This window comes from Carcharhinus amblyrhynchos, chromosome 8, assembly GCF_965287045.1.
Source record: "Carcharhinus amblyrhynchos chromosome 8, sCarAmb.v2.hapA, whole genome shotgun sequence".
In the NCBI taxonomy this organism is placed as follows: Eukaryota; Metazoa; Chordata; class Chondrichthyes; order Carcharhiniformes; family Carcharhinidae; genus Carcharhinus; species Carcharhinus amblyrhynchos.
The window spans coordinates 20819704-20837674 of record NC_137331.1 but is presented as its reverse complement, the minus strand read 5'-3'; the positions used below and the strand labels follow the sequence as shown (position 1 = coordinate 20837674).

The following is a 17971-nucleotide window of genomic DNA, read 5'->3' as shown; positions in this document are numbered from 1 at the left end:
TATGATGAATGAGGTGTAACACTCCATATACAGCTACTTTTGCAGCCGTCATGTACTCTGCTCCAATAATTCTTCCATATACCATAATTACAGTAACTGATTCAATAAGGATTATGTATAATTTGTATGGGACAGGAGCAGAGACCAGGAGTATACAACCATTAATCTTTGAATGTGGAATGTGACAAGTTTCGAAGACTGTTACAAAAACATACTGGCTCTTTAGATTTATAAATAGAGGCAGAATAGAAAAGCTAGGAAATTATGCTGCATTAAATCAAGTTAGGCCACAGCTGGGGTACTGTGTTCAATTCTGACACCAAACTTCAAGAAGTTTGGTGTCAGAATCTGCCCTAGAGCAGATGTGGAGGGGATGGATTAACTAGAATAGTACCTGGAGTGAGGAATTTCAATTGCATGTCAACACTAGAGAAACTAGGTTAATATCTTCAAGCAGGAACGGTTAAGGGAAGATTTGATAAAGTTGTTCAAAATCCTAAAGATTTTGATGGTGTCATAAAGATAAAGTAAATAATGTCATCTGTTTCCAATGGCAGAAGAGTTGGTAACCAGCAGATACAGGTTTAAGGTAATTGACAGAAGAACCAGGGGCAACATGAGAAAGAAAAATTGTAGCTGTAGAATACGCTGCCTGAAACGGCGATGGAAGTAGATTCAGTAATAACTTTCTAAAGGGAATTGGCGCAGGAAAAAATATAAAACTATGGGGTAAGAGTAGGGGGATTAGGATTTATTTTGTAAACTATTGCATTGAGGAAGATGTTATCAGAAATTCATTTGTGTTCATTGCACTGGCAGAATATCTGTACAGCTTGCAGAGTTTTAACGCCTGATCTGCTGAATCACAGTAAGTATTTGACTCCAATAAGCATGTTCATCCTGAAAAAAACTTTAAAATCTGCTTCACTCTATTTGCCTAGGCATTGATTGACTTACTGCTCCACTGCCTTTTCTGTTCTCAGGGCAATTAAAAAGATTTTGGAGCTTAGAGTTTCCTTCTCCTTTTCTGTCTCCTCTCTCTTTGTTATTCAGCAAAACATTTAATCATTTGAGTTCTTTTGTATTTAAGATCCAAGATATTTATTGCACCTATCTGAGGTTTTTGGACTAGTGCAAGGTAGTGTTTGGAATTCATGATGGCCTGTTATTCTAAAAACATTTTGGTTTTGCTCACTTTTGTATTTCTTAAATTCAGTTTAGGGTAAATATCCCGGCTCACTAGCAGATTCTATTGTTTTCTATTTTGCCAACGTTAGTTTTTCTGATGTGTAATGGCACCCTTGATTCCTTGCAAATGGCTTCCTAGATCCCCCAAGAATTCTTGGTTGCTATTTCTATCCAGAGTTCTTCCATTTTTACATAAATTTTGCAGATAAACCAACAAGCCGATACTTGTGTCAGTACACAGGTGATGGGCATTCTTTGATTAAGGACTGAGTGATGTATAAGCTATGGTTCATTCAGTAGCACACTTGCCTTCTGAGTCACAAGGTTGTGGGTTCCCACTCTAGCTACTTAAACACGTAAAGAGGAATAGCAGGGACACCTGGGTTAGTATCTAGGAGACAAGGATTTCTAGTGCTGCTTCCTTTGAATAAATCTACTATCAAGGGATGTAGCTGTGTCTTGTTTCATGCTTCACTATCTGGCTTGGACCATTTAATACAAGCCTTCTCCCATGCTTCTTCTTAACCCCATCAGCATTTCTTTCTATGTATTTCTCACTTGTGTTTATTTGATTTTCCCTCCAGTGCTGGTTACCTGAGTTGTACCTTGTGGTTGCAATTTTCACATTCTCACCACTTCCTGATGAGAAATTCCTCATGAATTCCTTTCTGGATTATTACTGGTTAACTTGTATTTCTGGTAGGTGAAACCAAAATTACAGGCAAATGAAAACATCATCTCCTAAGTCTACCCTATCAAGCCCTTTCATTGTTTAAAGATGTCTATGGAATAACCCCTCAATCTCTTTGTTAAAGGGCACCCAGCCTGTTTTTTTTTTATTCTTATCAGCATTGCTGGCAAGGCCAGCATTTGCTCCCTACCTCCAATTGCCCTGAAGAAGGTTGTGAACTGTCGTCTTGAATCACTGCAGTCCATGTCCTGACTTGTGCCTTGAGGACAGCAAATAAGCTTTGAAAAGATAGAATGAGATACTTGCCACAGAGTTCCCAGCATCTGATCACTGCTGTTGTAGCCACATTATTTATATGGCTGGTTCAGTTCAGTTTCTGGCGGTGATAACCCCAGAATCCTGATAGTGAGGGATTCAGTGATGGTAATGCCGTTGAATGTCAAGAGGAGTCATTAGATTCTCCCTTGTTGAACATGGTTACTTGCCTGACAGTTGAATGGCATATATGTCACTTGTCACTTATTAGCCCAAATCCAAACATTGTCCAGGTCTTGTTGAAATGAATCCATAGAAGCCCTACAAGGAGGCGATTTGGCCCATTTGGTCTGCACCAACTCCTGGCCACTCCTCCACACTATCCCTGTACCCTGCACATTTACTATGGCTGATCCACCTAATATACACATCTTTGAGCAGAACTTGCTTCAGTAACTGAGGATTTGCGAGTGTTGCTGAACAACAGCAAACATCCCCAATTACAATGGAAGGAAGGTTATTGATGAAGCAGCTGGAGATAGTTGGATATAGGATGTTATTACCGTGAGGAACCCCTGCAGGTATGTCCTGGAAATGAGATGTTTGACCTCCAATAATCACAATTGTCATTATTTGTGCAAGGTATTTCTCCAGCCAGTGAAGAGCTTTCCCTCTGACTCCCATTAATTCAAATTTTTCTAGGGCTCCTTGATCTCTCACTCGGTCAAATGCTGCCTTGATGGCAAGAGCAGTCATGTTTACCTCACCTTTGGAGTTCAGCTCTTTTGTCCATTTTTGAACCAAGGCTGTAATGGGGTCTCAAGCTGAGTGGCCCTGGTGAAACCCAAACTGAGTTTCAGTGAACAGGTTATTGCTGAATAAGGGTCACTTGATAGCACTTGATGGACAGTTAACTAAGCAGTAATTGGCTGGGTTGAATTTGTCCTGTGTTTTGTTTACAGGACATACTTGAACAGTTTTCCACATTATCAGGTAGATGCCAGTGTTGTAGCAATACTGGAGTAGCAGTACTCGGGCACAGCTAGTTCTGGAGCACAAGTCTTCAGGACCAGTGCTGGAATGTTGTCCGGGCCCATGGCCTTCGGACTATCCAGTGCCAAGTGCCATGTCTTGATACTACATGGAATGAATCAAATTGGCTGAGGACTGGCATGTGATCTTATAAATCCTTTTTGTACCTTTTCTGTTATCTTTAAATCTATTTTAAAATTTGGATATCAGATATAGACAACACAGGTTTAACAGAATTTCTCTGATCTTTAATTGTACCCACTGAGCCTCGTGATTTTGTATTTTTGAATGGCTTTATGAACCTGCTGCCTTCTGTGAATGAGTGATTCATTTTCTTCTCTGCTCCTTTGTCCCATGTATCCCTTACATTATTAGATGTTTGTGCTCTATGTGGAATTCTCTTCCCCTTCCCATGCATGTTTTTAAGTGCGGCATTTTGCTGCTTTTTGAGGGCTTCTCTGGGTTCTGACCTCCTTGAAGGCCCTCGCAATGTATTTTCATGCTTTCTTGATCTGGTTTGTTTATATGTGTGTTCCTGTTTTAAACTTTTTCCGCTCTTTGGATTTTAGAATGTTTCCTTATTTTTTTTTACTTTTAATTTCATGCGATCGAAAGTAGTTTTGCAGAAGCACTTTATCAATAAATGCAAGGAGAACTGATGCAGAAAGGTAGTCGCCATGCTTTTTTGGTTCGCCCTGATTTTATTTTTCCCTTTTGCAGTTTATAGTGGTAGAAAATCAAAATCTGATACTATATCTGACAATTGCGAACCTTTGAAACACTGGATTTCTAAAATATGGTGGTGAGGTGTGTGTGTGCGTGCGTGCACGCATGTGCAGTGGAGATATGAGAACATAGAACATTATATGCATTTGGCCCTCGATGTTGTGCCGACCTATGAACCAATCTAAAGCCCATCTAACCTGCACTATTCCAATATCATCCATATGCTTATCCAAGGAAAAGATCAGGTTGGTAACAAAAGCTACTGCCGTATTACCAGATGTTCTGGGATTGGAACCAGTGAGTTTTACTGGACATTGGTACACAGTCACTCTGAACAAATCTTTTGTTCCTTCACTACAATGATTACCATTGTATTTTCCTTTTGTATTGCAGAATTTTTTGTCACTTAATTTCTTCCACCCTCCACCTGTCTCAGACCTTTCCTTTTGTTCTTCCTGACCCTTCCATTTGCTCAAAACCAATTATATTTCTATCTTCTGTTCTGAAGAAATTCCCTTGACTTGAAATGTTAACTGTGTTTCTGTAGATGCTGCTAAATCTGCTGAGTATTTCCAGAATTTTCGGTTTTTATTTCAGATTTCCAGCATCCACAGTATGCTGCTTTTGTTACTGGAGATCTACCTGTGATATTCCCAGAGCTGCAAGTCCTCATTGCTGCCACGGGGTGGCCAAAGCAGGAACATGTTGCATTTTTTTTAAAACCACATGTCATATGTATCAATGAAATATTTTAAAGTCACCAAAAATATAGGTTTCTTAAGAGTTTTGTGCTGCTTTGAACCAAATTAAACCAATGTCAATTCCTATTAGTTATTGCTTCCGAGGCAATAAGGTGTTACGTGTTCGGAGTGTGAGATAAGCAAAATGTACAGTAAGGCTGTAATCAGATTGCATTCCTTATACAGAATGGGAACAAGACAGAAAGACAACAGTATCTGTCATCTAGAGTGGATATTGATTCACTAGACATTGGCTACAATTTTAGGAGAATGTTTGCGGGTCAGCAATATTGACTACAATTTTAAGCACAGATCACCCCAAATGCCGATTGACCTAAACAACCAATTATTCAAGTTAAGCTATTTCAAAAGAATGTGTTTGTAATTTCATATTTAGTAATTTGTATGAAATTTTGTCTTTACATTTGTAAATAAGCCCATTATGCATGTCCTGAAGGTGTTTCACTCTAATATTTATTAGTATAAGATTATCAAAATCTTTGGGGACAATTGCAGTGTGAAATTGTTCAATTATTTGCAGAGTATAAATGCAAGTCTGCTTAAATAGTGGAAAGTTACTGGAATTGACAGTGATGCGTACAATTACTGAATGTGCTTAATTAAATGGATAAACTGGAGATCAATAAACACCACAAGATTCTTCCTTTCAGATTTGGCTCTGAAAGGTGTAGCTAAATAATACAAAGTGACTGGATGGAGGAATGTTCCTAATTTCTTATAGTTTGCTTCAAGTGCATTTGAGTTTTGCTGCTATTATATGTATCATTTATGTTTTCTTGATGGTGGTGGCCTGTGATTCATCTGCTTTTGCACAAGTTTGCATTTCTATTCACCATTGTAATCTGACTACTAGTGTTGTGCATTTGGATTATAATGTAATAATGTGTCAAATTATTTTATACAAGTCAGTTGAAAAAAACAGAAAACTCTTCAGTTATCTAATAAATGTAGTTGTAGTAACATGTCTGTGCACCAGTTAATTGTTTTGTGTAACGTGTGACTATTATGCAAACATGTGGAAATCTTCAAACCATAGTGGGCATTACTGACCTCTAAACTTTGCTAATTTTTTTTTAGAGTAAAAAACAGCAGATCAATCAGCATCTGTGCTGTGCTCAAGCAGGCCAACATTTCTGGTGTAACCCTTCATTAGAAACTAGAAAAGGAGAATTAAGCAAATCTTGAAGTAGAATTGCAATAAAATGCAAGAGGAGGAAGCACATACAAAAAATATTTCTGATCATCAAAGAAAAACAGGAATTGGCTGGATAACAGATGATTTTTACATCAGATGATTGAAAGAAGCATAAAATAAATGAGCAGAACTAAGGACCCTGACTAGCTGAGATATAAATTGGTCTGAAACTGAGAACAAGGGGATGTGAAAGCCTGAGACATTGAAAAATGGGCTTCACGTCAAGGACACAAACTGTTGTAGCAGCACATGGTTTCACCAAAGCACACAACAAAATACTAAGCCTGCCATGTTTTCTGTCCCATCCCATCACACACCAACTACATCCTTGCTGTAAGGAGTCATACACCATTCTGATTTAGAAATGTGTTCTGTTCCTTCACTGGGTGAAAATGCTGACACTCTTTATCTAACAACACTATTGTGGGTATACCTACACCACACGGACTGCAGCAGTTCAAGAAGACAGCTCACCACTATCTTTTTGGCAATTAACAATGAGCAACACATAATGGCCTTGCATGCAATATCCACATTCCATGAATTAATTTAAACAAAACTATGCTTTGGATATGGAAAGTTTTGATGCCTCCATACTTGAAGTATTGAGTCCAATTTTAGTCCCTGTATGTGGCAAAAGCATGCAACCTACAGCTATAGTGTTCTCTCTTACAAGGATGGAGAAATATAGGCCTAGTGAGTTCAAGATCAAATGTTACAAAAATAATTTATGGATTGGATAGACTATTTGAGGTAGGTATGGTAGGACTAGAAAGAATATATATAATAAGAGGGTTGATGGAAAGTAATCATTTGTCAATAAGTCATAATTCTGAAACAGACTCTGAAAATATAGTGTCTATCTGTTAGTGTCAAAGCATAATGGGAAATTAGAGATGAGGGTTAAGGGGGAAGAAATCACAGTCACGATTGAAAATGTTATATGGTGTCCAAAAACTGGGAGAGAACTAAATCTGAAAACTATGCCAGGCCCAGTCAGTGTATGGGAAACTTGTAAAGGCAATGATGGGAAATGTAAACCCCTTAATAGGTGACTTTTGGGTCTTATGGATTGTGAAAATATTTTTAAAAATCTCAAGTCCAAACTTTATCTATTTCTGTCCACCCCCAGCTTTAACAAAGTGGGTGCAGGGCAAGGTCAACCTACCAGTTTCCAGGAAATGGATTGTTCATTTAACTGTTATAATGAGTTTAATCCTGACCAACCAGGAAGCCGCAGAACAACCAGTTGCTAAAGGGAGGTGAAAACTGCTGAATGGAAGAAACAAATGCTTTTCCAGCAATGTTTTTGGGTCAGGAAGAGCAGAAGTGTTTCCCATAGCCCAACATACAACCTGGTTCCCTACTTAAATCATCTCAGACCACCACCAGCACCCCCAGACCACCGCTTCCCAATAACCAGGATCACCAATCTTTCTCAGCATTAACAACAATCCCCCCACTATTGAAAACCTCCCAACCCATAAGTGTTGACCTCGCACCCCAAGATAACTGATCTTCCCAGCTCCAGATTAGTAAGCCCACCCTAGGACGTTGACTGTGCCTCTTGGCATTGCGGCCTTCTGTACTCCTCTCCATAGATCTTTCCACTCCTCCTCAGCTCCCAAGGATAGATGACCTTCATCGGGACTGCAAACACCTCAAAATTAGGACTATCTATGCTATTCCCACTCATTACTGGAATACAGCCTTCTCAGGAGTTTTCCTCACTCAACAAGCCAACAAGATATTTCAGTCAGGTGAGTTTCTGGGCAGGAAACCTGTTAAAAGACAAAATTCCACTGTGTGGATGACCCAGCTCCTCCTGAAATTACGAAACTCTAATATAGTAAACATGGAGGAGGACATGAGCAGATTGGTGAAATGGGCAGAAACAAGACAGATGAGTAGTCATACTTCTGTATGATAAATTTCAATGCAATCATGACTGATTTGATATAATTCTCAAATCCACTTTCCCACCTTATTTCCATAACCCTTGATTCCCTTACTGATTAAAAGTCTATCAGCCTTGATCATAGTTAACAATCTGTGGAATTTGTGCATTCTCCCCGTCTGCATGGATTTCCTCTAGATACTCTGGCACCAACAGTCCAGGGTAGGTGGATTGGCGATGCTAAATTGCCCCTTAGTGTCCCAAGATAAGTTAGGGAATTTAGTAAAGTAAATGCTTGGGGTTAAGAGAATGGGGTGGGGAATGGACCTGGGTAAGATGTTAAGAGTCAGTGCAGACTTGATGGACAAAATGGCATCCTTCTGCACTATAGGGATTCTCCAAATCTATGACCCAGCCTCTACAACCCTCAGATTCACTCCCTTCTGAGAAAAGAAATTCCTTATCTTTGTCTTAAATGGGTGACCCCTTACTCTGTGCCCTATCGTCCTAAACTCTTCCACAAGGGGAAACAATCTCTCAGCAGCTGCCCTGCAAAGCCCCCTGAGAATCATACCTGTCTCAATAAGTTGTCTATCATTCTTCTAAACTCCAGCGAATAGAGGCCCAACCTACTTAACCTCTCCTTCTAAGAAAAATCCCTCCATACCCAGGATCAACCTAGTGAACCTTCTCTGGACTGTCTCCAATGCTAGTATAATTTTCTTTATATTAAGGGACAAAAACTGTTCACAGTGAAAGAATGATAAGTTTAATTTTAGGGGCAGGAATGAGGAGTGACAACGGAAGCTAAATGTTACAATTCTAAGCAAGGTGCTGGAACAGAGCAACCATTCAAAGTGGACGGTCAAATTGAGAAGGCTGTTTAAAAATGCTGGTGGGATCCTTTATTATTAATAGAAAAATACAGCTTTGTTTAAACTTTATAATCACTGGTAGTTGTTCATCCATCGTCATCAATGAGGACCTCGACACTATTAGTCATTTTTGAGGCTGGTTGCAATGTGTCTGAAGATGACTGATCAGGCCAATTCGGGCACGGAATGTCCTGACACATATTGGACAGACTCGTGTAGACGCTGTAGTTGTTGCGCTGGTGGCTCTGGACTTGCGCAGCTTGTGCTTAAGTTGTGCTTCAGCAATACACCTTGCTTCGTGAGCTTGACAGCCTTTGTGGATGAGACAGCGCCAGGTAGGGCGGTTTTGTGCCAGCATTTCCTAGGTGGTCGTGTCAATGTCAAGTGACTTCAGGGAGGCCTTTAGTGCATCTTTGAAATGTTTCTTCTGCCCTCCATGAGAGCATCTTCCAGCAGAGAGTTCCCCAAAATGGAGCTGCTTGGGTATGCACTCATCTGACATACGGATGACATGACCTGCCCACCGGGTCTGTGCTCTCATCAGCAGTGTGTGGACTGATGGTAGACTTGCTCTAGAGAGAACTTCAGTGTCTGGTACTTTGTCTTGCCATCGGATGTGTAATATTCTGTGAAGACAAGTCATGTGGAAATGATTGAGCTGTCTTGCATGCCTTCGATACACAGTCCACGTTTCACAGGCATACAGGAGGGTAGTGAGTACCACGGCATTGTAGACCTTCAGTTTTGTTGATGGTACTCAATCACTGGTAAAGCCTCAGCTGGGAAACCATACCTTAGGGAAAATGTTAATGCCTCAGAGCGGAGGCAAAAGAAATTCACTAATGATTAAGTATTTCAGTTATATGGAGAAATTGAGAAATTGGGATTGTTGTCCTAAGAACAGTGAAGGTTAAAGGGAGACTTAATTATAGAGGTAATTAAAATCATGACGAGTTTTCTTAGCATAACTAAGGACAAACAGTTTCCAGTGGCAGAAGGTCAGAGGAATAAAAACAGAAAATGCCGGAGAAGTTCAGTAGGTCTGGCAACATCCGATTTTGATTTGATTTATTATTGTCACATGTATTGGTATACAGTGAAAAGTATTGTTTCTTGTGTACTATACAGACAAAACATATCAATCATAAAGAAGGAAATGAGAGAGAACAGAATGTAGTGTTACACTCATAGCTAGGATGTAGGGAAAGATCAACTTAATGCAAGGTAGTTGCATTCAAAAATCTGATGGCAGCGGGGAAGAAGTTGTTCTTTAGTCAGTTGGTACATGACCTCAGACTTTTGTATCTTTTTCCCAATGAAAGAAGGTGGAAGAGAGAATGTCCAGGGTGCGTGGGTTCCTTAATTATGCTGGCTGCTTTTCCAAGGCGCAGGAAATGTAGACAGAGTCAATGGATGGGAGGCTGGATTGACTGATGGACTGGGTTTTGTTTAGGACCCTTTGTAACTTTTTGTGGTCTTGGTTAGAGCAGGAGCCACACCAAACCGTGATATAATCAGAAAGAATGCTTTCTATGGTGCATCTGTAAAAGTTGGTGAGAATTATGGTGGACATGCCAAATTTGCTTAGTCTGTGGACACAGGAGCAGAATTAACGTTTTGAGTCTGTATGATTGTTCTTCAGAACTGAATAACCAGAGGGCACAGATTTAAAGGAAATAAACCAAGTAAGATGCAGAGATTGTGTTTTTAATATGAAAGAAATGCGTGCCATGGTTGGGGGGGGGGGAGGACATCAAATTCAAAGATTGTGCGGAGGAAGGTGAATTTGGAGATAGGGAGGTAGTTTGCAAATGTGGAGTATTTTGGGGAAGAAGGTGATGACAGTAGATTTAAAACAGAGGGGGACAATACCGGAACAGAAGAAACCATTAACAATGACTCATGAAGGCCAAGAAAGAGAGACAGATTTACAATGAAGCACACCATGCTGAGGCATAGGGACTCAACCACTGTGGGAATCATACCAGCCGGTGCACTGGGCATCCAATCGGAGCCTGATTACTCTGCATTAATGTAGAGCAAAATCACATTCTGATGAATGTATCTCAAAGAGCGGGAAAACACTGGTTTGAACTGTAGGAATGATTAACTTGAGGTATGTGCACGAGGAATGAAGAGAGGTGGGGATTAGCTGAGGCAGAGGCTGCTGAGGCTTCATTGTTTTTGTGAAAGGCGAGTATCAAAGATACGACTCTATCCGAGGCAGGCCAGCAACAATAAAGTGTGAGGTGCCAAAAGCTACCATGAGGTGAGGTCAGCAGACAAGGTGAATGGGATTGTGAGAATGGAAGAGTTTGAGGGGAGGCTGTTAGGGGGTTGGGGGGGGGGAGGGGGGGCGAATGTGAGAGGGTTAACCAGGGTGGCAGATTTACAGGGAGGGAGAGTGTGAGGGCTGGGTTGTGTTTTGGAGGGAGGGAGTGTTTGTGATGGAGCAATTATTCACACAGGTGTGAATAAAAAAACCACAAGCAGTGATCAACTTGTGTATCTTTGTGTCTGCAGCCTTTGCTTCGGTGGGGATGGGGGGGGGGAATAAATGAAGATGAGCACAGGGCCCCACAAACTGTAGATCCACCTTTGCCAGGGAGGGAATTTGGTTGATCAGTACCTTGGCTGAAAAGGAAAGAGCAAAGCATAAATGTCAGGGACAAGATTTTCATTTTATTTTTCTCATGGGGTGAGAGAGTTGCTGGCAAACCCAGCACATAGGGACCTTGAGAAGATGAAGCGCTGCAGTCCATTGGTGTGGGATTTGGACCCAGCCACAGGGAATGAACCCTAACGCTGTATTTTTGTTTTTCACTTTTAGTTCCAGAGTTCTGATTGACTAATAAAAGTTTAGTGTGTGCTACTGCATTTAAATTACAATTATACCACAACTATAGAGTAGATGCGGAATGGATCCGTCGCAAATTCAACCTGAATTCAGGATCCGTGTATGGCCGGGTGCTGGAGCTGAGTGGGCTGAATTGCTTCCCTCCCCCCGGAGGAGGGAGGGAAGATCTAATCCAGAATCAGTTCAAATCTCTGCGCCCCTTTTTACTGGTACATTTCGAATCAGTGCTGGCTCCTGGTATTTATGTAAACGCAACTAGGGGGGGTATTGAAGTACCTTCTGTATTGGCTAATTGAGAGAAAGGGGCGGCGAATATCCACCGATTAAAATGCTATGGCAGCACAAATGAAAACTTGTGTTAAGATGCACTGTAATTCGAAGCTCTGATAAATATATTCCTGAAGCTTATTATTTGCACATCCTATCATTTGCGCCTTGCCAATCTGTCCAAATCAGTTGACATGCCACGTTTAGAATAGTGAGCTTGAAAACTGCATTCATCCAGTCTGCAGCTGCAAAAGGGACTCACAAACCCATCTTTGTTTTCCAAAGTAGCGGCGGTTATAACATGCAGTGTATTTCCGCTGCCGGCCACAGGCTTGCTTTTCTATCCATGTCTTTATTTTTATTCCGTCAAGAAATCTAAACTCGCTAACAAAGATGTAAACTGTAGTTTTGAAAGTTTTAACATTCCCACTCTTGCCTTTGGTCTGCAAGTGAGTCAGTGATTTGGGGGCTGAGACATTCCTGAAATCCCTGCAGATGCTGCTGTGCAGGATCTGAAGCAGACGCGGCAAAGTAGCGAGAGAGGCTGAGCGAGATCGGAGTGAACTCCCTGCCCAGCTCCTTTTCAATAGCTCTCATTTTTTAATCCCCCCAACATGGGCTCCCTGGCTCGCATACTGCTCTTCACCTGGCTCATTCTACCTTTAGTCAGCGCCGAATTAGGCAAGAAAAGAGCTGCTCGCCTGCGGGAAGAGGAGTTTATGGAAAGGGTAAAACTTGTTCTTTTTCTTTGTGCGGACCATTCTGTAAAGACATGATTCAGAGTCTCTCCGTTTGGTATGGTTAAATCTGGGGAGGAAATTTACCTCCTGTTAGCAATGCTACCGATTGTGCGACCCATCTTAGATCCTGCTTCTTAATTCCTGGCAGTCTATCAGGGATGATTAGCAATGTAACTGTTTATAGACATCAAACCACAACATAAAGTTTGGTTTCTGTTCCATTCCAATGACTGGACAGTGTGGGGTCAAGCGGGGAGGTAGTTGGGAAGGAGAGGCTTTTAGTCAGCAGTGAAAAATTTTATAAAATACTTCAATCTTTAGTTAATATGAAGTTAGTACGTTGAGTTTTAAGTTAAAATGAAGTTAGTGTGTTGAGTCTTTAGTTAAATGAAGTTAGCATGTGGCGAAGTCTTCCAATGAGCCAGATAAGGCTCTTTTTATTAATCTTTAAGTTAACGCTCATTAGGCTTACCTAGTTTCTGCAAATATACTTCCTTACAGAAGTTTATTAAAGTGGGATAAAGTTCATGGAGAACTTGCTAGCTCTGATAGAAATGCTCCTTTGGAGTGACTGGGAGTTTCTCGCCAGGATTGAGAAAGATGCTTATTTTGGATTGTTGATTTGAAGGACCCAAGTGTTATGATTAGCGTTCAGAGTAATATTAATGATAAGCAATAGCTTTCCTATAAAACTGAGCCTTACATTTATCATTGAGTGGATGAGAAATGGAACGCACGCCACGTGTAACGAATACAATATATTAATCATTCCAAAAAAAAGAAAATCTTTATACATCTTTACAAAACCACTAAACTGAATTTCTGATTAAAAGGGATTGACCAAGTTACTCCATCCAGAGCACTTGGATTTAACTCAGCTGGGATGGCATTGAAATTCCTCCCACTGCTGTTTGGAATATTAAAAAAATGCCCTGAGCGGTTTTCTTCGAGGAACATTTTTCTCAATGGCCAAGCAAACAGGCAAGTAGACAGCGCAAAGAGCCCAGGCCAAATTTTAAAAGGAGCAGGAAGGAGAGGTGATCAGCTGGCAGGGCAAAGCACCAGGGAGAGCCAGGTAGCCTTGGAATTGTGCCAAAGGGATGCTCACTGTGCCATCACATCTTGTTTAGAGGTGGCGCTTTGAGGATGAGCATATTGGGCGAGCAAACACTATGCAACTTTCTTTCTTTAATCAAAGTTGTCTTCAACCTGAGAGCCAGAAAGTAAGGGAGCGTGTGGTGAGTGGTTGGTGAGTATTCTTTTTTTGTCCAGGACAAATAATTTCTGGTAAGTTTGGCTAGTTGTATAATGATATTAAGAGACATGGAAGGGAACCTCAGTCCTGCGGAATGCACATCCTGTGGTATGTGGGAACTCCTAGCAAAAAATAGGGAGATGTTGATGATATGAGGGGGGTGGGGGGGGGATTGGAACTGTAAAAACAGAAAGGTAGGGAGGGGTACACAGGCATACATCCTGAACTTAAACTGCATAAATGTATGGTCCAGCACTTGTACAGAGATGAATTAAAGCTGAAATCCAGGAGCTGGTCACCCCATTACTGACAAATGTGCAGATGAAGAAGAAATGCATGACTGTGCCATTTAGATTTGTTTGGTAGGCGGATGGAAATCTGAGCATAGATTTAGAAGGGAGAGAAGAAAAGCTTGAAATGAAAGAAAATTATTATGAGCGCTGAAAACTGACAAAACAAAGACTAGAAAATGGACAGGACGGCAGTTGTTCAGTGATTACTGGTATATATTTAAAATTAAAGAAGCCAAATTAATAAAGCAGGTGAGCAGGGACACAGACACTTGGAAGTATGATATCACAGCTATGACTGAAACATCCCTTAAGGAAGGTTAGAAGTGGCAGCTTTTGATATAGCTTTAGGAAAGAAAGCTGTACAGGTGGAAAGATGATCAGTGGCAGAACATTTTGAAGGTTCTGATTATAATTCAGTTAGACTTAATGCATTTCTCCTCAATATATGCCAAGCTGGGTGTGATACAATGTAAACTCTTTCACACAGCGTATCTAAGTAGGGTTAGACTCTCTAGAATGTACCCAGGCATAAGCCCCATTTGTGAATGGTGCCAGCAAGCTCCCGTCACCCTTTTACTTATGTTCTGGGCTTGCCTATCACTGTATAACTACTGGACATCGATATTTGAGATGCAAGATTGGGACATAAGTGCATCCCCCAGACTGCCCTGTTTTGGGTCGTGCCTTTAATTCCACCTCTGCCAAAAATTCCAAGCGGATTTTGTAAGTTTCACTACACTCCTGGCAAGACGACTAATCCTGTTTAGGTGGAAATCAGGTGTACCCCCAACGCACTCACAGTAGATAAAGGAGGTGGTAGATACCATTAAGCTGGAGAAGATGAGGTGCACACTACATGGGTCCACTGCTAGGTTCTATAAGATCTGGTAACTATTTACAGTGCATGTTGGGACACCAGTTGGAGCTGGGTGAGTAGATACCTGATGGCCCCAGGACTCCAGGGTTCTCCTACAGAACCACCCTCCCACAATTGGTGGACACGCTCTGTCCCTTTACCTGAGTACATCCACCCACCCTGCTGAGAACTTTTCTCTTTCTCCTCTCGATCTCTTTCTTCGCTCTCCTTCGCTGTCTCTCTTTCCTTTCTCTGCTCACTAATTTATAGCCTGGGCTGTTTGGGAGTTCAGTTGGTTCTCCAGTAGCATTCCTCTGCCTTTTTGTTTTTAAATTATTACCATCAGTACCATCAGGGTGGGTGCTGGGGTACTAGGGGTTTGTCCCCTGGCCACAGTCTGTGCCCAGTCACGCTGGAATGTACACACGAGCACGGCATGGATCTGTATCTGTGTTTGTTTGCTGTGTAAAATATAAGAACATTTTCAATAAGCATATCAAAAAAAATTAATGCATTTATGGAAAAGGACAAAGGCCAAGAGTAATGGTTTTAAAGTGTGGGAAGGCTCACTTTACTAAGCTCAAGTTTATCTTGGCAAAGGTAGGGTGGAAAAAGTTCCTTGAAGTTAAGTAAGTCAGAGCAGTGGGATCTATTCAAGGAGGCGATGGAAAGAGCTCAGAACAAAAATGTTCCCACAAAGAAAAAGGGCCCCATTTCTAGACCTCACTTGGATGTCAAAGAGTGTACAGAGTAGGAGAAGACAAAACAGCAGAAACTTACATGAGAAACTAAGAGCTTAACACAGCAGAGAGCCCGGACAAGTATAGGAAATGCAAGGATGAAACTAAAAAGGAAACTCGGAAAACAAAAGATGTTGAAAAAAATACTGGCATGTATAAGCAAATAATTTCAGTGAAAATCCAAACGTGTTTAATAGGTACATAAAAAATAAGAGGAAAGCATAGTACTGATTACAGACAGATGAAAGATGTGAGCATGGTTCTCGCTGAATCCTGTGAATTAGCTTTCATAAAAGAAGGGAACAATGCAAACAATGTATTTAAGCAGGAGTTTAAAGTACTGGAGATATAAACATGGTGAGGCTGGAAATGTTAATAGAACATAAGAACATAAGAAATAGGAGCAGGAGTAGGCCATCTAGCCCTTCGAGCCTGCCCCGCCATTCAATAAGATCATGGCTGATCTGTTGTGGCTCAGTTCCACTTTCCCGCCCTCTCCCCATAACCCTTAATCCCCTCTCTTATCAAGAACCCATCAACCCGCTTCTTAAAAATATTTAGCGAGGCAGCCTCCACCACTTCAACGGGCAGAGAATTCCAGAGATTCACCACCCTTTGAGTGAAGAAGTTCCTCCTCAACTCCGTTCTAAACCGCCTCCCCTTTATCTTGAGGCTGTGCCCCCTAGTCCTACTGTCTTTTTTGAGCGGGAAGAGTCTCTCCACCTCTATCCTATCCATCCCATTCATCATCTTATACGTCTCAATGAGATCTCCCCTCATTCTTCTAAACTCTAATGAGTACAAGCCTAGTTTATTCAGCCTCTCCTCATAGCTCAATCCCCTCAACTCCGGTATCAGCCTAGTAAACCTCCTCTGCACTCCCTCCAGGGCCAAAATATCCTTGCGCAGGTGCGGCGCCCAAAACTGCACACAGTACTCCAGCTGCGGCCTCACCAATGCCCTATACAGCTGCAGCAAGACCTCCCTACTTTTATATTCAATCCCCCTCGCTATGAAGGCCAGCATCCCATTCGCCTTCCTGACCACCTGCTGCACCTGCAAGCTGGGTTTTTGCGACTCATGCACAAGGACCCCGAGGTCCCTCTGCACCGTCGCCTGCTGCAGTTTTTCGCCACGTAAGTAATAGTCCTTCCTACCATTCTTCCTACCAAAGTGGACCACCTCACACTTGCCAACATTAAATTCCATTTGCCATTTCCTGGCCCATTCACCCAGCCTATCTAGATCCTTCTGCAGACTCTCCACACCCTCCGCACAATTTGCCTTTCCCCCAATCTTGGTGTCATCAGCAAATTTCGACACCCTGCACTTGGTTCCCTCCTCCAGATCATCTATATAAATGGTAAATAGCTGAGGCCCCAGCACCGACCCCTGGGGCACCCCAATAGATATAGCCTCTTGCTATATCTTGCTAGACCAGACAAAATGTACCCCAAGCTGTTAAGAGGAACAAGGGAGGGAATTGTAGAGACTATTACAATCATTTCTCAATCTTCTTTGGCTACAGGCATGGGGTAGGAGGACTGCTAATGTGTGCCATTGATTAAAAAGGAAGAAGGGCCATTAAATCTAAATGGTGGGGAAATTATTGGGAGCAATTCTAAAGGATTGTATAAATCATCATTTAGAATGCCAAAACATTGAATGTATTCAAGAAGCACTTGGGGCAAATGGGATCAAAGGTTTTGGGGAAAAAGCAGGATTAGGCTATTGAATTGGATGATCAGCTATGATCGTAATGAATGGCAGAGCAGGCTCGAGTAACCAAATGGCCTCCTCCTGCTCCTATCTTCTAAGTTTCTATGGCATAAATTAATCAAGAACAGTCAGCATGGATTTGATAGGGGAAAGTTATGTCTTATAAACATAATTCAAATATTTTGAGATGGCGAAAAGAAATTATAGAATCTTAAAAAGGTTATACCACAGAAGGAGGAGGCCATTCAACCAGTTGGATTAATGCTGGCTGTCTGCAAAAACACATCAGCTAGTTCCATTATTTTGCCGTTTTCTTGTAATCCTGAAAATCTTTTCTCTTCAGGTTCCTTTCTCAAAACTATGATCAACCTATCTCCATCATATTCTCGATAGCGAATTTCCAGTCTTAGCCATTTGCTGCTTAAAATTTTTCACCCCACATTGCTGTTGGTTCTTTTGTCACCCAATTAAATCGGGGCTCTCTGGTTCTCGTCCTATCTGCCAATGGGAACAATTTGTCTCTATCTGCTCTGTCTAGACACTCCATGATTTTGAATACCTCTATCAAATCTCCTCTGAACCTTTTTTAAAAAGAATAACCACAGATTCTCCAATCTATCCATA

General features: G+C 41.4%; 1 protein-coding gene across 1 annotated transcript in view; it reads left to right on the top strand.

The window, feature by feature from the left end:
• LOC145346460 (frizzled-6-like) overlaps nucleotides 1-17971 on the top strand; it is a 91899-nt gene that overhangs the window by 38590 nt on the left and 35338 nt on the right. Inside the window, exon 7 of the mRNA XM_080193762.1 lies at nucleotides 12358-12472. Coding sequence (XP_080049888.1) covers nucleotides 12358-12472 — 115 coding nt within the window. The remainder of the gene's footprint in view (nucleotides 1-12357; nucleotides 12473-17971) is intronic.